At 35.6% G+C, this 27,664-nt stretch overlaps 2 protein-coding genes across 2 annotated transcripts; one reads left to right on the forward strand and one right to left on the reverse strand.

The window, feature by feature from the left end:
- Positions 1 to 590: 590 nt before the first annotated feature.
- LOC140160693 (uncharacterized) lies at positions 591 to 2,743 on the forward strand. Its single transcript, XM_072183984.1, has 2 exons — positions 591 to 715; positions 907 to 2,743. Exons 1-2 carry the CDS (start codon positions 591 to 593, stop codon positions 1,409 to 1,411), a joined length of 630 nt encoding a protein of 209 aa, XP_072040085.1. The 3' UTR covers positions 1,412 to 2,743.
- Positions 2,744 to 3,225: 482 nt separating this feature from the next.
- LOC140160703 (uncharacterized) lies at positions 3,226 to 5,040 on the reverse strand. Its single transcript, XM_072183995.1, has 2 exons — positions 4,803 to 5,040; positions 3,226 to 3,819 (listed from the first exon to the last, which is right to left on the reverse strand). The coding sequence occupies exons 1-2, from the start codon at positions 4,977 to 4,979 to the stop codon at positions 3,226 to 3,228; spliced, it is 771 nt and encodes a 256-aa protein (XP_072040096.1). The 5' UTR covers positions 4,980 to 5,040.
- Positions 5,041 to 27,664: the final 22,624 nt, after the last annotated feature.

Genomic DNA, 27,664 nt, shown 5'->3' on the forward strand with positions numbered 1-27,664 from the left:
TCAATACCGACAATCAGCAGGTTTTGTTAGACTTGGCAATTTTGGTGGTTAATGTAAAATTTAAGTGAAGCCTCAAAGGATAAAGAAATAAATACACAGGACTATGATTGAATTTAACATAGTAAAACAATAATTTAATAGTGAGACACACATGAAATGAAGTTAATGAACACAACATTTACCTTGTTAATGCAATATTGTTGTAAGTAACAAATTTGAGCTAGAGGCCATTTTGCATTTCAATTTCTTGTTACTTTCAAAATCTGGAGACCTCGATTTAGGCCAAGATGTCACTTTTAGGCCAAGATGTCACTTTTGGTGTACCTTGCTCTTTTCGGTTTATAATGCACTAACTCGGTGTAATGACTACTACGTGTATGTTGTTTTACCCTTCTTTTTTTAATGTGTCCAGACTTATATGTTTACAAAGTTTGTTTTCTAACATTATTCTTAACAGCAAGACTGACAGAAAGAGGAAGCTTCACTTCTCCACACCGGGCTCCACACCCTCAAGTAACAAACCAAGCACAGTTACTAGTACGCCTACTAATCAACCACCCTCGGGCTCAGCAAGCTGCTCATCATCCCCAATGGCCGACTTCACAAGCCTAGAGCCATTCTCGCCTGAAGGCATGTCAAAACAGGACATGGACCTGGTCTTGCTCAAGACGGAGAATCTTCGACTCGCAGAAGATCTGAAGAAATTAGAGCAACAGTTGGTGCAAAGAAGACTGTCTTATGAGCAGGTTAAAGAGGATGAGAAACTTATAAGACATTACACAGGTCTTAGTCCTACCGCATTCTTAGCCCTACATGCTGTATGCAGCAGATTTCCCATCAATTTCCACGGGCTGGAATGTTGTGACCATTTCACGACAGGATCAACTTTTCCTCACATTGATGAAGTTCACGGTTGAACCTGTCATATATTGATTTAGGCCTAAGATTTAATATTAGTGACAGTACTGTCTCCAACATTGTGAGCACCTGGATCTGTGTGCTGAATGAGATCCTGGTAAATGGCATGATGGGAAACCAGATTCCATCAGTGGCAAAAAATCAACTCTGCCTACCAGGATCTTTTCACAACTTCTCTAATTGCAGAATTGTTTTGGATTGCACAGAGGTCCAGTGTGCTCAAGTGCGGGATGACATGTCTGTCCAGAAAGAAACCTTTTCCAATTATAAGTCAAGGAATACTTTTAAGGCTCTAGTAGGTGTAGCCCCAAATGGCGTCATAACATACGTTTCAAATTTGTATCCAGGATCCAGATCAGACAAAGCCATCGTACAACATTGTGGAGTTCTTAGCCAGCTCGTTCCAGGCGACCTTGTTCTTGCTGATAAAGGCTTCCTCATCCTTGATGATATGCCACAGGGTGTGTCATTGAATTTGCCCCCTTTCTTATGAAACCTCAATTCACTGAATGCGAGGCAAAATTCACTGTCAAGATCGCAAAGGCAAGAATACATGTTGAGAGAGCCATCGGCAGGATCAAGGATTACGCCATTCTCACATTTATTGATGGTCATCTACGTCAATTTGCATCATCCATATTCAAAGTATCGCCACACTTGTAAATTTGCAGAATCCCATTTTGCAGGAGACTGCTGGAAGTTTGGATTAGCTTTGTCTGATCTAGATCATGATCAAGAAAGTTCTTTAAATATCTTGAATTCAAAATCATCTTCTTACACTTGAAGTACTATTATTATTATTATTTTTTTTTTCATTTTCTTTTGCCTTTAAATTCAAAATCAAGAGATACAGAATGTGGCAGCTATTAATTAGTATTTGCTTATTGAGAATGAAATGTAATGGCTGCTCCTTGTCATTTGTTAATTTCAATAGAGATTCATCATAATTTACAAATCAGGCAGCTATCTGTTTTTGTTGTTTGGAAATGCCATGGATAATGCAAAATTACATAGCTGCCTCTTGTGAAAAATCAGTTTCTGTTTAAAATAACAAGAACAAAACATTAATTATCGAAGACTTGTGTTTCTGTTATTCTTGTGATTTATAACTGGAAAAAGTTTCACATAATTAAATTCAAAACTTTGTTTATGAATTTATGAATCACATTTAAACTCACATGTTCAAGAGCTATAGTATTATTCTTTATTAGGCCAAATATTGATCTAGAAGCCATTTTGATTGATATCAATGTGTTGTTTACATTATTATCTATGCAATATTTCCTCTGAAAGACTGATGTTCTCTCATATTATAATAATAAACATTTCTTTTCAAACAAACAGTGAACTCTTGGTAGGTACAATGGGCAGCATAATTTATAATACAGTGTAGCTGAAATATTCCAAATTGAGAGCAAATATGGCTGAAAATTCAACATGTTACAAAGCTAAGTATATACATAGTTCATCTTGCAAGTTTCATTGGTATACTTAAGAGTGTTGAAGTATTATGCGTGAGCTGTAAATGGTACAATAAATGTCAGAATTTTGCAGAAGTGAAATATTTTATATTATTTATCTGAAGTTCAATCCACATGGTAAGCCTACAAAATAATGTACATACTGTGAAGGGTACACATGTCAAATGAATGATTACAAATTAGAAAGGACTCAAAATGTGCAGTTTATTGTTCATACCAAAATAATGATTTAATGAAATAATGATTAATTGAAAGAAGCTATTCAATCAAACCACAAAGCTAAACATTTTTGAGGGTGTTTAATTTGTTATCATTCTCTTGCCTGATACTTGAAGTTGGATTTACTCCGGGGATTTACTAAATGGGGACAATATGTTGAACATGAAAGTCCATCAACTTGGGAATGTTGGCTGCCCAACTTGGATCCTTGTCCACCTGAACAATCGCCATGTCCTTCGGGGTCCAAACTACGAAGTGGCATAACTCTCGACCCGACAATGCTAGTTGCCCCTGAACCTGATGCTGGTAACGTCTTCCTTGACTATTGGTAGCCATTACCCTTCCACCTTGCGAGTTCCGCATTATAAAAAAATCCTTTATGTTGTCAATAGCCTCATCGATTGTCATGTCCTTCGCCTTCATAGGGCATTTCACCTCTATGAGGGTATTGGTGCTGATGATACCATCAGGGGATGCACCGAGCAAACCGCTGCGGTGCAAAAACAGACCACAGTCTGCTACCTGATTACCGCACACATCTTCATAGGCTTTGATAGCTACACCCTCATGATGTATGCCATATTGTATGGCTTTCAGTCCTGAGAGGTCATACTCTCCTAGGAGAGATTTCAGGAGCGACTTGGATGGCTGTCTTCCGGAATCTACATTTGCAATACCCGGCCCGCAATTGCTTGCGGTGATCCGTCCTTTGCGGAACATCCCCACAGCGGTTGTCCCGTTGTCCCCGTGTCTCCTGCTCCACTGCTGCAATCTGCTCTGGTGTCACTTCGATCATATCCAGAAAGCAGCCACCTTGATCTGGAGAGCGAAGAAACCGCGGGCTGCCGAGAATCATATCAACAGTTGGGGCTGGTAGCTGAGCACTTTTGGGCTCTGGTGCAAGCAACCATCGCATTCCACATGTGACACCATCTAATTTCAGTTTCGCTCGATAGAAGTTCCTGTCTTCCTGGTTGGGTTGGCGTTGTAGGGGGTTGAACGGCCTGGTGGGTGGGAATATCTCATCAACTGTGCGGACTGAGTCGACTACTGCCTGTCTGTTCCATGTGCAGAGTTTGTCTGTTGATGACACAGACTTAATGCCATGAAGGAGTACAGCTCCCATGTGATGGCATTTGTGCATCCCTCTAGCACATTCACACCTGGCTCCACACACAGTGCCGTCATCATTCAAGTCAACCTGAAACAAAAAAGAATACAATTAAGGGAAGGAATAATTCCATATTATGGGAGAAGTTCCTGTTTCTGTTCTGAAATTTATATTTTTTATTAAATTGTTGAGAGAGAAAGAAATAGGAAAGTCCATATGGATTTTGGTGTTTTTTTCCTTTTCGAACGGTTAATCCAAAGTGCAATATTATTTAATACAGGTTTTTAATCCTAAAGATATTTGTTCGATGTAATCTGAAAACGTTTAGCCTGAATAGATTTTTGGCCTATTAACCTTTTGAAAGACTGCGGATCATATGATTGTCTTAGAAATTTCTTTCGAATTAAAACCTCCATTCTAATAATGCACTTTGAAAATAAAAATATGTTGGAATAAAAAGCTTGTGGAACAAAAACCATTTTGCAGAAAAAAACAAAACAAAAAATTCCTTTTTAAGTCAACCAATCTATTAGTGTAATGGTGGAAAATAATAATATAAAAACAGGCTGGGCTACAATAATTAATAATCCTATTTTTCATAAAGGCATATTTAATTTTGAAGCAACCAAATGTTTATGTACCATCACAATATATAATGTGCGCCCAATCAGGCGTACATCACGGAAGTTGGCTACCCTGGAGTATTCGGCCCGTGCAGCTATTAGCGCACTTTGAGTACGATATGGCAACACTGGTTCCGCAGTATCAACCACGACCACGCACAAACGCGCCCGTATCATGATCACATGGAAGACAACACAAAGCAATGACAATGCCGACCCTTTTACAACGATGCCAGGCGAAATCACCACATTCATTTTACAATTTGTGTCAATATTTCAGTAAAGTTAATCATTACAATCAATGGTTTCTTCTCACGAAATGAAATTATGAACCTACAGCAAGCGTCGCTTACGTAAAAATAGGGTAGCAGAATTCGGAAGACTGACGCCTATACAAAGTACACAGTGAGTACGGACGAATTTTACAATAAAAAATCGCGAAATAATTACCTCTACTTTGTAGTTTTTGTTTCGCTGGCTAGCCTGTACTGTACCAAGAAATTTACCAGTATTGTTGTCGAACTTAAAACTCACTAGATGGTTTGATTTCAATGCGATTTCACCGCGACGAATAGCTTTGGGATAATCAGCAAAGAACACAACGAGTCCATAGTTGGTCGCCGCCATGTTTGCTGTAGCGTGATCTGGTTGCTGTGCCAACGTGGCTCAGGGTCAGCGGTTACGTAACCACTTTGATAGTTAAATGTTGACCTTTTTTGGTCTATGACCTCTTAACCGTAGGTCTGGCGAAAAGTCACCATGGAAACTTTTGTTTGTTAGTCCAAGGTTCACCCACCCACCAAGTTTGAGCTCCATAGGGGCAATTTGAAATGTTGACTTTTTTTACCTATGACCTCTTAACCGTAGGTCTGGCGAAAAGGTCACCGTAAAAACTTTTGCTTGATAGTCCAAGGTCAACACAATGGCATGGCTAGATTAGCCATTTAACATGTTTGAAATTAGACTTCAATTGGCCTTGACCCCGTCGCTGACCTTTGACCTTAAAAAATATAAACTGGTTCTTCCTCATTCCAAGCTGCACCCACCCACCAAGTTTGAGGAATGTGCGACCCCCAGTCTCCGAGAAAAGAGGCGGACAGACAAACAGACAGATGGACAGATGGACAGATTGATTAGCCATTTAACATGTTTGAAATTAGACTTCAATTGGCCTTGACCCCGTCGCTGACCTTTGACCTTAAAAATATAAACTGGTTCTTCCTCATTCCAAGCTGCACCCACCCACCAAGTTTGAGGAATGTGCGACCCCCAGTCTCCGAGAAAAGAGGCGGACAGACAAACAGACAGATGGACAGATTCTGGTGAATTATAGTAAGATACAACATAAGCTGAAATATTCCATCTCAACAACAAATTAAAACCATCCGCTTTCATTTTACGCTCTATGCTGAAACATTTATACAAAGATGACACTATTTGTACAGAAAAACCAAATTCTATTGAGAAAGATGTCAGTGCTTTTACCACCATCAACACACACATGCTTGAATTTTCTATTCCTCTTTCATATTTGAAAATTAAATCTGCTATACAAGTAGCCTTGCCTGTGGGCGACCATATATCACGTCTGCTACAGGCAACCCATGGTATTGGACAGGTCGCGCAAGATGAAAAATGCGATTGGAAGTGCGTGAATTTTAATCACGGTGTAATTTGGGGAGAAAAAGTAAGTGCCGACTAGCGACTGTGTCAAGTGTCGTCTTGGGTCAGGTTTGTCCAAATTTGTAATACAACGCATCACTCTGTCTGCATGTGAATATATACAGGGTGTCTATGACGGTGGAGATAAATTATGTGAACATACAGAAATCAGTCATTCTGGTATCGTTTTTGGTTTCAAAATGGCTATGAAATTAATATTATGTAGCCCCATGGCAAGGGATACGATTTTTGTAGTTTAAATTTCACAATTGTTTGTGTTCATTCTCTGTTCTGTAAATTTAGAAATACTTGTACTTCGATAGATGCTACAAATAAATATAGCTATACCAATTTTGGTTTTCTTAAAATGAGATGAATGCATATTATGCTTACAGTAAAGGTAAGGGGGATGAACCGTCTTCACAGGCCGGTGTGCTCACCTCTCTTTCAAAATAATTGGGCCAGACTCCTTCATGAATGCTGCTGTAAGGGGATCACTAAACTTCCTCCACAGTGAGTCTGTTACCTTGCCGGTATTGAATAAAGATCATCCCCATTTGTACACCTATGTGGGGTTAAAAGCCTTGCCTAAGTGCACAACTCATTGATGCTGCTGGGATTCGAACCACAACCTCAAGCTACCTTGCGATTATGAGTCGCAGTCTTTGATTGCTGCACCATAGAGGAGAGAGGAAAGGAGAGGGTGAGGGAGGAGAGCAGAGCAGAGGAAAAGTTGAGAGGGAAGGGAGGAGAGGAGAGATGAGGGATGAAGGAGAGAGGAGAGAAGGAGAGAGGGAGGGGAGGATAGGAGAGGAAAAGTTGAGAGGGAGGGAGGAGAGGAGAGATGAGGAGAGGAAGGGGAGGAGAAGAGAGGAAAAGTTGAGAGGGAGGGGAGGGGAAGAGAGGAGAAGAGGAAAAGTTGAGGGGAAACGAAGCAGAGAGGAAAAGTTGAGGGGAAAAGAAGCAGAGGAAGGCAAAGACTCAGGTGGACAGATGGGATTATTTCTTTAATTAAACTATCAATTTACACCTATTACACCAAAGCGCAAGACCGTATGAGTGGAGAAACTTCACCAGAAAGATCATGAATACTCAGATATGAGTAGATCGATGAAGAAGATTAATTTACAATGTAATGTAAGGTAATGTAACGTAACGTAGCGTAAGTAAGGGGGTCGTTCACTGCTGGCCTTTTGGCCTTTCGAGCAGCTCCTCCATGTCATGATAACAGAATAACTTGTACTATTTTTTTTTAATTCTTCATTAACATAATATAATTTAACCAATGTACTGACTTATATGTATAATGTTTATGTTTGTAATATGACATGGAAATAAATTTGATTGATTTTGATTTTGATTTTGAAGAAAGTTGATCTATCATAATGCCTGCAACACTTCAAAACTTACACTTTCTGAAAGTTGAAGGTATTAAGATGAGGACACCTATTGCAAAGACCCATCCACAGAGTCGAATAAGCTTTTGCAGAAGATTTTCAACTAGACCACCCTGTATGCCACACATCTCACGGCAGCTCCAAAAATAACTTGGTGTTTCAGAAATACAACACCATTTTGGAAGCTCTGTCAAATTTTTATAAAAAGTAAGAGCATGCTCGAATTTATTGTCCCCAATTTCTTAAAAGTGTGGCCTTATCTTAAAATAGACAGTGTTAGTTGTGCGCTTTTGATGTAGTTTGGGCAGTAGCGTCTTAGCCAAGATGGGATACATGCCCATCATTTTCACCAAAACTGCCCATCCAAATTTGACCCTGAAAACATAAACCAGACCTCTGCCCCTTTTAGGGGCTTAGTCAGTTCAAATAGCTATTGTGATATTTTTGGTTTGTTAGTCTGGTCTTGTTGTGAGCTTACTGAACATTTCAAGAATTATTTTTGTAATTTAGTAAATGTCCCAAGCATTTAATTTTGCCTGTCCTGGAGCAAACTGCCAGTTCAAAATGACAGGTGGATGGGTGGCTAAGATACTAAATAGGCAGTAAAGCAACACATGCTCTAGACCTACAGATTTTGAAATTGTGATTCTATATTTCATGTCAATGTTCTAATTATCAAATTTGAAATAATTCATAAAAATGTTGCTATATCTATTTGTGAAAGAATTAGTTGAAGTATTTATAATTTTAACAAAAATGTGAAAGTCGGTCTAATTTAGAACTTATTCCGAAAACTACAATAACAGCTCAATGTATACCTAACCAATTAGTTCTGAAATCAAATAAATAAAATGGCTCAGTCTACATGTGTCACCCTATATACGCTTCCTCACATCAAAATTATTCATAAGTCTTAGGGCGATAATAGTAATCTTGACCAAATTAGGCATGAAATATCGACTTTATATCATGAGCAAACCGTGCCCTTGACCTCATAATCAGCTGTGTGTGTGTTTGCATGTGCACGCGCATGCCGGCACAGGTATGTATACTATTCTAGGTCTAATTGATCATCGCGGTATTATGAATAATTGATGCGTCATTTTCTATGCTAAATATTTGATATCATGATAAGTGCGAGGCTAATTGCTGCATGATTAGTTTACCATTGGTATACATACACACATAGGCATCTGTTGGTTGGCTTCCAATACCGTTGGTTTTTATGGGTTCTCGTTGTTCCGTCAGCCGGTCGTAGGGATCCAGTTTCCTCATTGTCATTAGAGCGTCTGCACGAGTTCTTAATTACAATGGCCCAGAAATTGAAGAAGGTTGTTGGTGTATTAGTCAATGAAATGGTGGTTTTCGAGTAGAAACCATGATAATATCATGTTGGGACGTTAATTTCTGTTTTATTAGCTTAGTGACGAATCATTGAAAAGAAATGATACAGTAACTATATGATAAAAGTGAGTGTGATGAGAGTGGTAAGTGATAATGATGATCATCATCATTCGGCAGGAGGAGAAGGAGGAAAAGTTGGAAGAGATGAAGATCATGTCCATGATAATTTACCATTAGTGTCTTTATTGTCATCATCATCATCATCATTGTCATCATCATCATTGTCATTTCATCGATATAAGTATCATAAACATAATACATAAGTAACATTAGTAGATCTTCATGATAGCACAAATATCATATTCAGTATTACTGCTCTCAGCGGTGGTGTTACGGGGGGTTCGAAAAAAATTCCTGGTGCCGCCACTGACTGCTGTCTTCAATAGATAGCAAGATATGTGGGATACTTTAAATGCTACATTTAGTAGATAGCAATGTGTGTACAAATGCTGTCTTCAGTATAGTAAGATATGATTGATAGATGTAATGCTATCATCAGTAGATAGCAAGATGATGTGCATGATGGCATAAATGCTATCTTCAGTAAATAGATAGACATAATGGCTTTAATGCTATCTTCAGTAGATAGCAAAATGTGCATGGTGGTTGCAATGTTACCTTTAGTAGATAGCAAAATGATGTGCATTATAGCTTTAATGCTATCTTCAGTAGATAGCTAGAAAAACACAATGGTATCTTAAGGTAGAAAAAAACATGCATGGTGACATTAATGATATCTTCAGTAGATAGCAAGATGTGTATGATGACACAAATGCCATCTTCAGGAGATAGTAAGATATGCTTGATAGATTTAATGCTATCATCAGTAGATAGCAAGATGATGTGCCTGATGGTACAAATACTATCTACAGTAGATAGCAAAATGTGTATGTTGGTCGTAATGCTATCTTCAGTAGATAGCAAAATTATGTGCATGATAGCTTTAATGCTATCTTCAGTAGATAACAAAATGCTTTAGTGATATCTTTAGAGTAAAATATGCATGGTGGCTTTAATGCTAGCCTATCTTTAGTAGATATGCATGATAAATTTAATTCTATCTTTCACTTATCTTCAGTATCATCATCATTATTACTGTCACCATCTTCATTAAAATTGGCACCATAAAGATCTGCTGAGTACAATGACATTACAATACAAAAACACAAAACAAATTGCACCTACTTAAGGGATCTAAAATGAGCGTTTATTGCGTTTCGACAGTATTTTTTGTGGGACATGAGAGCACCTCAGATCTATCGAATTGCATTCTGAATACTGAAGCATGTCTTTCTGATATCAAATAATTTTCATTTTTGAAAATCACAATATAATACAAATTTTATGACAAATTATAAAAATTTGATATTTTTCAAATTTTGATATATAACAGTCCTCGAAGTAAATTATATAAATCTAATGACATATTCTTAAAGTGTATGTAGCAGGAGGAAAAGCCGACGGTCAATTGAAAATTTTGACCTTTCATATTGAAGAATGGATTTTTTCCCCAAAAGACCTAATTTTTTGGTGTTTTGGGAAAAACAAATCCATATCTTCAATCTGAAAGGTCAAAATTTTCAATTGATCGTCGGCTTTTCATCCCACCTACATACACTTTAAGTATAAATCATCAGATTTATAAAGTTTACTTCAAGTACTGTTAAATATCAAAAATATTAATTTTAATGATTTGCCATAAAATGTGTATTAAATTGCGAATTTCAAAAATCAAAATTATTTGATATCAGAATGACATTCTTCGTATTCAGAATGCAATTCGATATGTCTTATGTGCTCTAATGTCCCACAATAAATACTGTCCAAACGTTCATACCCCAGCCCTTAAACTGTTTTAAGCTGGCCAATTTCTTAATTTACTATCAGAATCTTTTGACAACAAGAAACAAATGATATAATAGATTTGGCCTTATGTAACCTCAACCTGTTGACATTTATACATTAAAGTCACATTGGCGGAAACATGGCCAATTTATGAGCCTAGATTCCAAAGATTTTACCAATTACCCGTCTTAAGAAAACTGTCGTCACCGACGGAGTTTGAACGACAAGTACCTGACAAATGCATTGGTAACCCGGCGCCAACATTAGAAATGGAAAGCGTGCTCGTTTAAATAAAACTGAGACAAAACATACGCGAAGTAATTGGCGGTTTGTTGAAATATCTTAAAAGTTGAAGAGAAAGACAAATTAGAGCTGTGGTCGGACGGCTCCAGTACGATGGAACGTGGTGCGACTTTATTGGCCTCGGTAAATAATGTAACAAGAGATACCATAGAAGATAATGTATCCTGAAGAATATAGACGTCTTTAGATTTTGAAGTGTTTGGATTTAGAATGCCAAAGATTTTAACTAAGATTCAATGAGATTTACAAAGTATTAGCAAAACGGATGTATTATTTGTTAATAATTGAAAATTTAGAAATTTAACTAGAGATTGTGAGTAAATTGCAAAGTATTCTTATCATGTATTATTCATTACTTGGATTGTGGATCATCAGATTAAGAATAATTAGAAAAGTGAAAACAATAACAAATTAAGAGATAAGTACAAGAAATATGATATTTTCTATTAAAAGGAGCAGTGGAGGCACCAGAATTTTTTACGGCAGGCATCAGGTGTGTGTGTATGTGGGGGGGGGGGGGTTTATTTTTGGGGAGGGCAAAAATCAAATGGTGGAAATAGTTGTAATTTGAAGTTTTACTGGGGGTATCTGGGGCATTAGATCTGCCTGGGGGCATTTCTCCCCATGTCCCATCCCCACTAGCACTGTGTCACCACTGAAAAGGAGGTATAGATAACAGGAACTGGGCGATAGGTCCATGACAGTGTTTCTTTCTAGAGTTTATGTGTGTTATTTTTGTTTACTATAATTGTCATTGTTGCTGCTGTTGTTGTTGTTATTGTTGATGTTATTGTTGATGCTGATCATTTATTTCTTTTAGGTAAGGTTTTCACTGTCAAAAACACACAATATCAGGAAGAACAACAGAGAAACCTTAACTCAGATATGGGAAACCTGTTCTATCACAAAAAATATGAAACATCCCAAAATGTATGTTCACATACGAAACTCTTATTCATGCTGAATCACAAATTGGCTGTTGCGGTTGAAATCCATACACCCTCTGGAAGACGTGACCTTAATCTCCCACACAGGGGTGTAGATTTCAAACAGAGTCACCCATAGGCCTACAGGTAACTACATAAAATTCACAATCCCTGTGTGGAAGATTAAAGTCATGTCTTCCATAGGGGGTGTATGGATTTCAACCAGAATATTTTGTGCTTCGGAATGCTTCCAAATGTTAACAAGTGAGTAATATGCATGAACATATCTCAGACCATATGAATCTCTGGCTGTCTGCAATACATGCCAACAAATATGATTTCGGATCAAGTTCTAAAAGTTCCTATAAAGTAAAATTTATTTGTATGATCTGCCAGACACAGACATGAACATAGGAAACTGAAACCGTCATAAACATTTCAGGAATATAGACTAATGTATATTGCTTTTAGCCAGTGGCTTGACTATTGCAGACTTACGTGAGGGGGGCAGTGAGGGAGGGCAGGCAACACTTGTAATGAGTTGAATTGCATGATGGTTGGAAGTGCATAATAATATCAAAGCACTTACAATTTCTTGCATTTGGTGTGTAATTTGGTCATTCTTTTTTAATTAAACACTTGTAAACTTAAAGAGTTATGATAGGATTGGGGGCAATGGGAGGGATGGGATGGTCCAAACTAGGGCGTATATACCTTTCTTCCTTATGATCAATGCATTATGATATAATGTAGGCTATACCTCATGTTCAATGCATCTATTCTATATATTCTTAATGTATCGGAGCAGTGTCGCCACTAAGGCCATATGGCATGTGATCGGTGCAAGAATTTCTAAAATTGGCGCAAAGTCTTCCAGAAAGAAAAAGGAAAAAAGAGATCTTCTGTCCAATTTTAACCATATTGACATTTTTTGCCAAATCCCAGGACCAAAAATCTCAATAAATGGTCAAAGTGGCCCAACAACAAAATCAGCACTGAATCAGAATCTTACAACTCACTGTCGTAGTGCACGTTAGTAACCATTGGTTACTGCTCCAAGCCTGGGCTCATACGCCTGTTCCGAATTTTGATATGCCATAGGCTTTGTGTTGTGATCATTTCGATCAGTGGTTCGCAACAAAGAAAGCCTGATCCAGTTGATCTGGCAACGGTCATATTGTAACGTGCACTACGACAGTGAATATTCTAAATGTCTCCAATAAACAATACCAATTGGTATAGCAGTTTTTGAGATATGTGATATGTCCCATCACCTTAAAATATCTGTCATAATTTGACATCTACATAATATAGAGGCTTTAGAATAAGTACCAATATACCCATAATTGGTCTAGCGGTTCCTGGTATACATCCCTTCTGCCATATAATTCTGAATAGTGAAACTTGTAGCGATATATGTGAGTTATGTAATAATGTGTTTCCCCAAAAGACTTCTTGTTATAAAAAATGACATTTCTATCAACTCAGGCAATTAGCAACATTTATGCCATTAGGGGATTTATGTAAGAGCATGTTCCACTGTGTCAGGCATGCTTGACTTATTATTGAAATAATTATTGTAAAGGTTGGATCCTTTTGGGGGTCTCAAAATAAATTGTTAATAAAAATTTCAACAACTTTGTTTGTTAAAAACTGATAGATTGTTTTATTAATATATATCAGACTGTTACCAGTGGTTTTCATATTCTCTCTCCCTCTCTCTTCGCAGTCTCTCTCTCCCGCTCTCTACTCTCTCTCTCTCTCTCTCTCTCTTTCCCCTGAGTCTCTCTAACTCTCTCTTCTCTCGCGCTCTCCTTCTCCATCTATGTCTCTCCATGCATGTACACAGTAATGAAATTACTCTTCTGGGTATAACGCACTTATAGGGGAAAAAATTCACTTCAAGTATTCAAAATGAAGAAGTAATAGGCCTAATAATAAATGAAGACTCAGACTACCTAAATCTGAAAATGTTACACAGTATCATCTATTTCTGATGTCAGAAAAATACAGAACCAATTTGAGTGAATTAACATAATGAAACCTAGCTAAAACCTAATCTGTTAGTTTGACCTAACAGGTTATTCAACTTAGCATTTTACTTTCGTTCAATTTGTAGACAAAAAAGGATCAAAAACACTTATTTTGCATGTTTTGTAACAATAAGAGTCACTAAATTCATAGACTTGATATAAGTCTTAGCATTCAATATCATGTTTATAAGCTAAAATGTTACTCTTAATTTCACACTTTAGTATCTGTTTGAATAATATGTTCTAAATTAGAATATGAACCCAATAAACATGTTATCTGGTTTTGGACAAAAATGCTCAATAACATTTAAATGTTGGGTTATATAAAGATCAGGACATATTTTTTAATGTTTTATATGAATGGTTTATAATTATTAAAAAAACCCACTACAACAACATTTTTAAAAATAATGTCATAATGTTATATTGCAATATATTTTTGCAAACATTTTGGCAAAATATTTTGTCAGCGTTTAACAGCATTATGTTAGAATGTTTTGCACTGAGCTTTCAAAAATGTTTTCTGAATGTATTAAAATGTTTTATACCCTTTATATAACCAGACATTTAAACATTTTCTTTGGTTTTTGTAAAATATTTTGTTTTCCTTTACCAACATATAGAATGCCTAGACCAAAAAGTCTTTGGTGGTGATTGTTCTAGCATACAAAAAATACCCTTAAAATGCTGGTGTTTTTGTTGTTCCTAAAAACTGATGAAATGGAATTTTTTATTGGATTGAGCTATTATATGATTCATCTAGTAATCTAGTAATAATTTTATACTTTAAAAGATGTAGTACTGAAATTTTCTAGAATTGGGAGTAGAACTTATACACAATGGCACATTATATATATAAATCAAAAGTATAAAAGTGAATCAAAATTTGCCTAAATGTCACTCTATCTTCTATATCCTATTTACCTATATTCCTTGCACTTTGCATGTTTTTTACACCAAATATGTCTACCTTCATCACTAAAAATATCTGTAATAAAGAACATGTAACAAAATTACATGATGTGCGTGGATTTCAAACTCTCAACTTTGATTAATTTCAAACAGAAATAACAATTTTCCACTTGTTTCTCTGACAGATCCCATTCAAAACTCGAAGATGAATTTAATCGCACAATTGTATTGCAAACAGCCACGCTATTCATCAGATCAGATTTTTATGTTTAATCACATCTTTTTGCTTTATTTCGTGATGCCCAGGGTCTGTGATTGGAACAACCAAATCCGCATTCAATTTCTATGAAAAGATGACCACGTTTTCAAGTCGTTACAAAAATGTAAATCCGCGTCTTTATGGATGGGGTAGAAAAAAGGGTGAATCCGTCGCACGGTAACATGTTTGCAAACATTAGACTGGTTTCCCTCTACTTTTCCCGATAATTGAATGCATTATAGTATAGTACAGCTTCATGTCTCCGATTCATAATCCGATTTGACACTTGTAATATGGAAACCCATAAACCTAGCACACTTTATCATAAGATCCAATTTAGCAAATGGCCGCCACAAGTCAGACTGGTCGCTATGGTAACCGAGACAATTATAGAACATGATAGGCTGATCCAAGTGCTTTTGTTCTTTTATGATTAAGGTATTAAGGAGCTGTTTCCTGGCAGATATAGTGGCTCTTTTGATGGTACAAAAGTTTGAACGACCTGTGTGTTTGTGTATTATGTGTGACAAGTGTAGGTAACAAAGTGATGATTTGTAAAAAGAAATTGGCAACAATTTTGATTTTAATTAACTCAATTTGGTCAACAATCATGCAGTGTCTATTCATCAATGTCATTGATATTTAAATAGATATTAATTGATTCAATTCATTAACAATGTTAGAAGTAATTAGGAATAAATAGCATACACTTATAGATTTATTTTAGACATCTCATATTTATTATAGTTCCCAGTGACACGGTCAGTAGTTATAGTACTTATTAATTAAATTATTGTAGAATGATTACAAATCCAAGGTCATCTAAGGTAGGTTATACTGATGAAGTCATCTTTGGTATGTAGCATTCATTGATGAAATCATTTTAGGTATGCATTGACCACTGATGAAATCATCAGTTATATAGAAAGCATCCACTTTGTGATGAAGTAATAAATGTATAAATAAATAACACTAAGTGGTGAAGTCATCTCAGATTGACAGTACTCCTTGATGAAGTCATCTTAGGTAGATAGCACTCATGGATGAAGTCATCTTATGTAGATAGCACTCATTGATGAAATCAGCATGGGTAGATAACACTCATTGATGAAGTCATCTTAGGCAGGTACCGTAGCACTCACTGATGAAGTCATCTTAGGTAGATAACACTCATTGATGAATTCATCTTAGATAGATAGCACCCATTGATGAAGTCATATTAGGTAGATAGCACTCATTGACAAAGTCATCTTAGGGAGATAGCACTCATTGATAAAGTCATCTTAGGTAGATAGCACTCATGGATGAAGTCAGCTCAAGTAGATAGCAGTCATTGATGAAGTCATCTTAGGTAGATAGCACTCATTGATGAAATCATCTTAGGTAGATAGCACTCATTGATGAAGTCATCTTATGTAGATAGCACTCATTGATGAAGTCATCTTAGGTAGATAGCACTCATCGATGAAGTCATCTTATGTAGATAGCACTCATTGATGAAGTCATCTTAGGTAGATAGCACCCATTGATAAAGTCATCTTAGGTAGATAGCACTCATTGATGAAGTCACCTTATGTAGTAGATAGCACTCATTGATGAAGTCATCTTAGGTAGATAGCACACATGGATTTATAAATTGTAGATTTTCATAATAAAATGACAATAATAAACACATCGTAAAAAACACGATAGCAGTCATTGATGAAGTCATCTTGTGTAGATAGCACTCATTGATGAAGTCATCTTAAGTAGATAGCACTCATTGATGAAGTCATATTAGATAGATAGCAGTCATTGATGAAGTCATCTTGTGTAGATAGCACTCATTGATGAAGTCATCTTAAGTAGATAGCACTCATTGATGAAGTCATCTTGTGTAGATAGCACTCATTGATGAAGTCATCTTAGGTAGATAGCACTCATGGATGAAGTCATCTTAAGTAGATAGCACTCATTGATGAAGTCATCTTAGGTTGTTAGTACTCATTGATAAAGTTATCTTAGGTAGATAGCACTTGTTGATGAAGTTATCTTAGGTAGATAGCACTCATTGATGAAGTCATCTTAGGTAGATAGCACTCATTGTTTAAGTTCTTAGGCAGGTACCGTAGCACTCACTGATGAAGTCATCTTAGGTAGATAACACTCATTGATGAATTCATCTTAGGTAGATAGCACTCATTGATGAAGTCATCTTATGTAGATAGCACTCGTTGATGAAGTCATCTTAGGTAGATAGCACTCATTGATGAAGTCATCTTAGATAGGTAGTACTCATTGATGAGATCATCTTAGGTAGATAGCACTCATTGATGAAATCATCTTAGGTAGATAGCACTCATTGATGAAGTCATCTTAGGTAGATAGCACTCATTGATGAAGTCATCTTAGGTAGGTAGCACTCATTGATGAAGTCATCTTAGGTAGATAGCACTCATTGATGAAGTCATCTTATGTAGATAGCACTCATTGATGAAGTCATCTTAGGTAGATAGCACTCATTGATGAAGTCATCTTAGATAGGTAGCACTCATTGATGAAGTCATCTTAGGGAGATAGCACTCATTGACGAAGTCATCTCAAGTAGATAGCAGTCATTGATGAAGTCATTTTAGATAGATAGCACTTATTGATGAAGTCATCTTCGGTAGATAGCATTCATTGATGAAGTCATCTTATGTAGATAGCACTCATTGATGAAGTCATCTTAGGTAGATAGCACCCATTGATAAAGTCATCTTAGGTAGATAGCACTCATTGATGAAGTCACCTTATGTAGTAGATAGCACTCATTGATGAAGTCATCTTAGGTAGATAGCACACATGGATTTATAAATTGTAGATTTTCATAATAAAATGACAATAATAAACACATCGTAAAAAACACTTACTAGGCCTGATATTTTTGGTTTCAATGAAATAATAGTAGCATAGTATAAAACTTTACATATTTTGTAACACTATTTATTACAGAAGATAGTGTAACAAAACTCTTCTATTTCACACCAAACATTCCAAGCCTGTGCAATGGATATCACTCTGTGCATTGTTTAGTGCTCTGCGTGCTAGCCATGCGCTTCAACGGAAAAAGTTTAAGTTTTGAAATATTTTCTCAAAATATCAAGAGCTATCTTAAGAACTACTGAACCAATACTAGGCTTGTTTGTACTCATTTTAATGCATTTTTCATGCTGATTCCAAATATGGTCATGAAAATTTATAATTCTGAAATGTTTGAATTTTTACAATTTTTTTTTAAACTTGTCGTCTGCAGTCGACTCCCACGTGAAGAGAGTTAATTCATTTTCTCCTATATATAGCAGCCAATCATAAATTATTAACGTATAAATACTATCATCTGTACCATATCCTGATGTCTACCCAGCAAACACAAAAATGTTTTAAAAACGTTTTAAATAAGTTATATTTTGGTTTTTGGTTTAGCTAAAAACGTTTTAATAACATTAAAATGTCGGGTTATGTAAAGGTCATGATAACGTTTTAAAACGTTTTGTATGAAAACACACTACAACAATATTTTTAAATGTTTTCAAAAATGTTATTGTAAACTATTTTTGCAAACATTTTTGCCAAAATATTGTGTCAATACTAAATAACATTATGTTAAAATATTTGAACCCAGCAAACACAGAAATGTTCTTAAAATGTTTTTTCAAAACCTTTTAATAACATTTAAATGTCGGGTTATATAAAGGTCATGAAAACGCGTTTTAAAACGTTATTGAAAATATTTTGGGCAAACATTTTTTCCGAAAATTATTTTTTCAACTCCAAAATAACATTCTGTTTAGAATGTTTTGTATCAAGTTTTCAAGAATGTTTTTGGAATGTTATTAAAACGTTTTTATACCCTTTATATAACCTGACATTTAAAGGTTTTCTGTAAAACATTTTTGTTTGCTGAGCAGTAGATTATCAAAAAATGTTTTTTAAGGTTATAAAACGTTTTATACTCTTAATATACCCTTTATATAACCCGACATTTAAACGTTTTCTGACAACCTTTTATAACCTTTTGCGAATGATGTCAAAAACGTTTTGTGTTTGCTGGGTATCTAAAGAATTACTAGAATTGCTCAAAATGCATTCATACTCATTTCAAATATTATCAAATAACTTAACTTCAAATATTGCACTTTTTGACAGCAGTCCATGTTGAGAAAAGGGGGTTTTAACCATCACAAGAGTTTAGATTCTTGCATCGCTTCCTTTCTGAAAATGTATACTTTTATGCACTTATCATCATTACTTTTAAAGAAGGAATATAAAACAATGTCTAAAATATCCCAGTTAGAACAACCCTGTTTTCACCCTTAATATACAGCATTGTATTGGCGTACAATTTGTAGTCATAGACAATATTTCATTCAATTTGAACCATAAAGGTTGGAAGACTTTGGTGCTATCTACTGTCCACATGGTATTCTTGTATCAAGATTAATCTGGGCTATCCAAATTCAGATCAATCTGTGCCAGGGGACAATTTTAAGAATGACTTGTGTGGGGCATACATAGTGGCAGAACGAGGATTTTTTCTGGGGGGGGGGGGCCCCATTTGTCAATTTTTTGCCCAGTAATTTTAATGACATTTTACTCTTTGCTGTCCCTATTTTATCCCTGAACATTTTTTGTGGGGGGAGGGCAGTTTGCCTCCAGTTCATGAACAATAAAATACAAAAGAAGTTGAGCAGTAATTATTGGCTCTATCTCAAAAATAATATTAGCGACAAACACTCATTTAGCGCAATCACATCACACAATTTTCACAAGCTTTAGCACAAATATCAAAAACTTATGCTTCAGGTATAAAAATGGGTCTAATTTTCGTAGTATAAACATCGATCTTGTCCACTTTGAAATTCTCTGAGGCATATCCCTACCCATGCAAACCATACTTAAACATCTGGACTTATTCCACCTGATCACATCAAAATAATATATATAAACCGACTTCAATATGGATTAATATGTTTCATGTTGCTACCCTTTCATATTAGATTAGCCTATTCCACCTGATCAAATCAAATATAGACCCACTTCAATGTGGATTAATATGTTCCATGTGGCTACCCTTTCATATTAGATTAGTAACCAGACAAATTCAATGCAAAATAAAATATCTGGGCCTATTCCACCTGAGCACATCAAATATAGACCCACTTCAATGTGGATTAATATGTTCCATGTTGCTACCCTTTCATATTAGATTAGTAACCAGACAAATTCAATGCAAAATAAAATATCAATTCTCAATGACACTACCATCAAATTTCCTGCTCAATTGAATTAATAAAATCTAATTTCCAAAATAGATATATTTTGTGAATGATTAGATTCATATTGTTAAGTCGCTTTCTATGGTTACATGCAATAGAATTGGCTTCAAAGAATTGTATAGATTTTTGTTTTGTTCAGAATTGAATTTGCTAGATTTCTAATAAGAAATAAATCACCAGTTGCTTTTATATAAATCAACAATATCAGTTTTAGTGCTATTAATAAAAGCAGCCATCTAAATTTTTCTGGATTGATGTCGATTGGGTCAACAGATTTCAAAATTTCAAAAAACGAAACCCACTTAAATTAAAAACCAATCACAAAGTTTTGACTATTTTCAAGAACTTAAATATAATTTACTTTATTTACAAATTGTACCTTTCACCAATTATTATGATCTTTAAAAACAATTCTCAAATTGAACATTTTCAGTATCATAGTTGGAAATTAACCACAGATGAAAATAAGAAAAAAAATTCAAAACGCAACTTGTCTTGTTGAAATGTGACAAAGCAATGACAGCATGAAAAATAATCGAATGCAAAATATGGCAGTCCGCCTTCCAATTGGCCAAACCACAATAGCTATGGTAAACAAAAACATGCCAATGGGACCAAACCATTATTTTGCAGGGGTTAAATGTGGTTTTCAATTGATGGATTAAAAATGTTATTCCACAGATAAATGTATTCTAATGAACATAAACATGCCTTGTAAAGTGTGCTGAAGCTTGTGGTTTTATGTCTGAGCATAGCACAATGTAAATAACTGCTTTTTATCTTGAACTTTTTGGGCCCCAAAAAATTACTCTGTGCATCTTCCTGTTTAGCCCCCAAAACACCTTGTTTTGGACAAAAATAGAGTAAAATAGCACAATTTTGTGTGAGAAGCACGCACTGGCCCTTTATATAACAAAATTCACCTTCATTTTGTTCTAACATAGTCTGAAATTTAACATTTTTTGCATGCTTCACATGCAAATGTAATAGTAAAATCTATGCTCGTCTCCCACTAAATTGTACTGCTCCTGCCGACAGACCTACCGCCACTGTCGATCTTATACATAAACCAAAACTTGGCACTTGAGTGCACATGCCTTCCTCATGCACAGTGAATTTGGGGACCTTCAAATTTTGGCCTGGCCCAGGGCCCCCAAAAAGGTAAATCCGGCCCTGGTTTCAACAATATCACCCTTGGTTACTGAGCAAAGTTAATGATGATCAATATAATTCATTTGTCAAAATTGTCTCCTTTGGCCTGATTATGGTAGATTTCAAAGTGGAGAGGAAAAAAACATGTTTTTAAAATTTTATTTGACATCAAAGATAACTACTTTGCAATGTAAATATAGTTATAACATTGAAACAGGGTTAGACAAATAAAATGTAGGTCTTGAAATTACTATGTTGAACATTTTATATACCAACTTCATGCTTTGAGGCTATTGGTCAATCCGCAAGTCATTGGTATACCTAACAACTTGCACTAAGCAAAATCAACTCTTTTAAGTTGAGTTTTTCTTTACCAAGAATAACATTTTCCCGATCAAAAGTAATAGACTGTAGACAGCATGATATAATGCAGTTGAACTATGCATCTAAGTAGCACACAAGCTATGTGAAGATGTTTACCCGCCATATACACTGTAGGGCATAAATGTTGGCCCCATCTAAGAACTTGATTTTAAACTAATCAAATCAATCAAGTCCTTAAAAGGACCTGCACTCTGCATTGTTTTTCTATTTCACTTTCAATTTACTGAAGCCTCCTACATGGTTACTACTTAGCTGTGTTTGACTTTATATCTAAAGCATTAATGTACAGGACCAGACTCCTCTTCGGTGTAGACGGGACAGTAACTTGGTCAGTCGGAGGGAGAAAATTCTTGTTAATGTGTATTTTTTTGCAGGGGGCTGTCCTCCTTACCCCATCCCTGTCACATCTTATGACTATAGACTAGATCTTCTACATCGAATGTATACAGGACCAGATTCCTCTGATTGCACAACTCCTGTGTACTAATATGGACATATTTTAACTAAAATCCTTGGATATGTGGCCCTATGTACCGAAAAGATTTGAAGTCTCATCCCATATAATTATAGGTTAATGAACGCATATTACTTGTTGGGAGAGAAATTAGACAAAATAATGCACGCGCGCTGATGTTGATGCGTCTAATGCACGAGCCCCAGATAAAACACGTTATTTTTCTGTATTTAAAACGTATTATCACTCAAAATGTTAGAAAATAGTAACAAATATAATGCATCAACCCGCCCGAAAAATGAATCAATCCAACGCGACGCGAACGCGCGTGAAACACTGCGCGTAGTATGCGGAGTGCACAATATACACAATCAATGCATGTTTCGTATTTTTCTAACCGCTTTTCTGATTGGCTGCTTTCATATAGGAGTGTATGAAGTCTAATTAACAAATAAGGGCACATAGCGTTAATTCTTGTTGGGATTTTCAGAGGAGGGAGCTATTTGTATGTGACATTTACCCTATGACAAAGGAGCCATGTGCGCCATTCCCATTAGGCAAATGTTTACGGTATTTTTGATAAAAATTTTCATAAAAGCCCCCCCCCCCCCCGCTGGGGCATTATCAAGTATAACATTGTTCTCAAGACTAAGAGAGAGAGGATAGACAGAAAGAGATGAGTCACGGAGAATGGAGGAGAGAGAGAGAAAGGTCATACAGAGAGACAGACAGACAGACATCATACAGAAAGACAGGTGAAAATAAAGAAGGCAAGGTTAAAGGAGAGAAATAATCAAGAAAAGGGAGAAACCTATAGCGAAGAAAAGACTGAGAAAAGTATTACAAAATAGGGCGAAAAAAGACTGGAAGAATGGAAAAAACATACAAACATGGACATCAAAATATATGTAAAAATCACAAACCAGGACAACAAGAGTGAGAGCATGATCAACATTTTGGATGGTATAATTGAACCATTTTTTTTTCTTTGATGCGACTTGCCTCATAGGTACATTTAATGTAACCTCCATTTACGACAAGTCACAGTAATATTATCAAAAGATGCTGGATACACACTAGCCTATGGCAGATTTATGAGTATGGGGATGACTTGCTGCAACCGATGAAAGCTTTATCTTCTGAAATCCTCTTGTGGAGTTGAAAGACAGGCCTCGTTTTTATAATATTCAGTCCAGTGATTAATAAAGTCAATGCATTTCATAATTCCCTTCTATATGTTCATGGTTTACTCATATAAATGTTATATTTGATTAAATCATACAGCAACGTACACGAGGGCGTACCAATACTTTTCACGCTACTTAACGACAATGACGACTTCTTTTTCTTGCCCCGTGTAATTGACGTTGCTAGTTTTCACAGTAAATCCAATCAGCATGATACGGGCAAATACAGAAGAGGAGTTGAAATCGCTTTTTCTATACCCCGATCGCAATCCTATTTGGAAGATTCCATCCTTGAGTTGCCTGCGAGGACTGTTAAAGAGGATTTTTTATCTCCGCTTTATTTCAACTCCATACTGCTTTTCTATATTTTGCCTAAGGATGGTATTTAACAAAATGTGTTGTTCATTTGATGAGTGCTAAACATCTTGTGTTACGTGATGTAATATTAGATAGATATTTTAGATGGTGTAATGATGGGGGTACTTTTAGTCAATCAGTGCAACCTGTCATCAACAGGGCTTATTTAACCCTTTGTCTATGTATTGTATTCAATATGAGGTGATGATGTGGCAGCCAATTAAATTGTCAATTTACAATATCCGTTGTAATGTAAATGAAGGAAACTTTTGTTATATTTCATTTTGCATCTTATAAACATATTGACAGAAGGTATATTCAGATGGTTGTAAAATTCTTGAGAATCGGTGTACTTGAGAATTGTAATAGAGGTTATCCACATTACTCATGTGTGACTTCTAACAAAAGGCACTGGTTCCCATAGTATTCCTCATTCAAATCAATTCAATGCACGACCTCGGAGTTACCTGCATGACTTTGGCGGGCTATTTTGAAACAGTCATGGTTGCACATGCAGGTACTTCTTTTGAAATTCCTAAACAAGGTATAGCAGTCGCTGATAGGATATGCACCTTATAGAACACGGATAACTTCTATTCCTAAGTCAATCCCGGACTGTGTGTCCACTAGACTTCTCCGTAGTCCACTTGCCCATTTTGTATACTTTGGCTATTACATTTAAGCATAAAACTCCGATTTGTATTAATTGTGTGCAATTGATAGAATTTCACATCTGATCTTTTCAGTCACCGTACTCCCTCTGTTTACTAGCTTCCCAAGTGGACTACTTACTTTGACTTGCGGTTAAAATTCTTAACACAGGACTCTATGGAGAGTTAGGCCAATTTCTGGCCTAACTAAAATTGGCCATGATGTAATGCATCTTTAAATGGATCTGGCTTGTGATTGGTCACCCAGATCTCGTTATGGTTTAAATCCTCCGAGCACGTACCATTACCATTGATGAGTACATCGTACACAACTATGCAGCGCTTTGTGTAAGCTTGTGTACTAGGTTCATGAGCGCGTCTTGTAACATCCACGCTTTGTGCCTGCGGTTAAATTGGATTGATAAACAAGTATGATTGACAGTGTGTGTTAGGGACTAAGTCCCCGGTCAAAGTCCTGTTAAAAAGGCAATGTACATAGTCGAATTTTTAACTCGCGATTAATAAAATTGTTCAGTATTGAAGTGCCATTATAATTATGCCATTATAATATGTTGCATTCAATAATATAAGCCTACGTATAGTTTACTGTTACTGTCACTAATATAATTATAATAAACGTTTTCATAACCATTTATTAGTATTTTGATGTCATAGATATAAGTATTATTTCGATTAATAACATATGTTTATTTATCAAAAATCGACTATGGCATAGTCTATGTGTCCACATGACCTCCATTGAATACTGTAATCCTCAATTTTAGCAATGTCTGATGACATAAGCTTTGGAATTAAACAGTGGCATAGCTAAGGATTCTGGCGCCCGGGTCAAGGATACAGAATTGCGCCCAAACTTGTAATCAAATTTTTGCCAAGTGCGCTTGAGAATTTAAAAAGTGGGAAGGGTAGGGAACAAAAAATTGTCAACGCAATTTGACCCTATTTTTTTTAACATGGCATTTTGGCTCCCCTTAGTTCACATGTCCCTTGCCCCCCAGTAAGACGGAAGCTTACTGTGACCTATCTATAATAGTGGCGTACCAAATTGAACCACATTAAATATAATTAAACCAAGGTCATAGGTTAAGCTCAGCACTTGAGAATCGCAAAAGGGCTTCTCACATGGCAGTAGCACTGGAGGAAAATTGGACGACTCTGGGTAAGGCAAATTCCCCACATGTTCTTGGGTGTAAGTTTGGGGATAAATTTGGGGACAAACTTACATATTTCAATCCTTAACTCTCTTCACGCGGGTGTCGACTGCAGACGACAAGTTTTAAAAAAATTCAAAAATTTCAGAAATGTAAATTTTCATGACAATATTTGGAATTAGCATGAAAAATGCATTAAAATGAGTACAAACAAGCCCAGTATTGGTTCAGTGGTTCTTAAGATAGCTCTTGATATTTTGAGAAGACATCTCAAAACTTGGACTTTTTATGTTGAAGTTTATGGCTAGCACGCAGAGTATTAAGGCATTTCCCAAGTTTATGCTCAAGAACCGTGTTGCTTATGCTCTGTATGCTAGCCAAAGCGTTCAACATAAAGAATCCAAGTTTTGAGATATTTTCTGAAAATGTTAAGAGCTATTTTAAGAACCACTGAACCAATACTAGGCTTGTTTGTACTCATTTTCTTGCATTTTTCATCCTGATTCCAAATGTGGTAATGAAAAATTACAATTCTGATTTTTTTATTTATTTTTTTTATTTGTCATCTGCAGTCGACACCCGCGTGGAGAGAGTTAAGTAAAATGCCATCTGTGTGAACATGCCTAGCGTTTAATCAGAACTTTATTATAGTCTTTGTAAAGAGGGCAACTAATAAAGGCTGCTCTAAATTGATGGCAAATCACATTTTTTAATCACTCACTTCATAATAAATTGTTCCTTTTTGAAGTTTTAGTGGAGTAATTTTGACACCTGTTAGAATGATGGGCCTGTATTTTTTTTTTAATTTAAATTTGTTGTTGTTGTTCTTATGTCCTTCTTTTTTCTATTTGTGAAATGTGTTATTAGCATTAGTTTGCACAGATAAAATGAAGTATGCTGATGCAAGTCGTGGAAAATTTAATATACTAAATGCCAATATCAGAAGCGTGTCAAAAAATTTCGAAAAACTCAAAAATTGTTTAAATACATTGGACCAAAATTTCAGTGTAATTGGTATTTCCGAGACTCATTTGAAAGATAAACCTCATGATTATTTTAATATTCCTGGATACAATTTGGAATATATGAACAGGACTGGTCGGGAAAAGGGTGGTGTCTGCATGTATGTTTCTGATAAAGTAAAGTATAAACTCAGAAAAGATCTTTGTCATGCCAATTCAAATTTTGAATCTTGTTTTATTGAAATTGAATGTAAATTTAATCAGAATGTGTTAGTGGGAGTATTATATAGAGCACACACTTCAATCGATAATTTCATTACAGACATTGACCCTATTTTAAAGAAGTTAACTTTGGATAAAAAACATATTTATATTATGGGTGATTTTAACATCGATTTACTTAAAGTAGACAGTGACAGACCTACTCATGATTACCTTGAACTTCTTTACTCCTATTCATTAATACCTACTATTTATAAACCAACAAGAATCACAGAATCAACTGCTACAATTATTGATAATATCCTTACAAATAATGACAATATTATCAAATCAACAATTATGATTACTGACATAAGTGACCACTTTCCAACTACTTTATCAACCAACCTCAAGTAGAAAATCAAAAGTGTAAAACGAAAGACGTTATATATAAAAGAAATCATAATAATAAGAATATTGATAAATTTAAAACAAAACTATCCGACGTTAAATGGGGTGAAATTCTTGATAATATTGATGCAAATGATGACTATAATAAATTCATTGACACCTTTAATACGCTTTTACTTACGAATGTATTCCGTTAAAGAAATGTACTGGTAATAGAAGAAAAGAACCAATATCGCCATGGATTACGAAGGGATTGTTAAAAAGTATTAACAAAAAGAATAGGTTATATAAACAATACATTCAATCTCCAAACGACAAACAATTTCAAATATTCAAAACATATA

This window comes from Amphiura filiformis, chromosome 1 (assembly GCF_039555335.1).
Source record: "Amphiura filiformis chromosome 1, Afil_fr2py, whole genome shotgun sequence".
NCBI lineage: Eukaryota > Metazoa > Echinodermata > Ophiuroidea > Amphilepidida > Amphiuridae > Amphiura > Amphiura filiformis.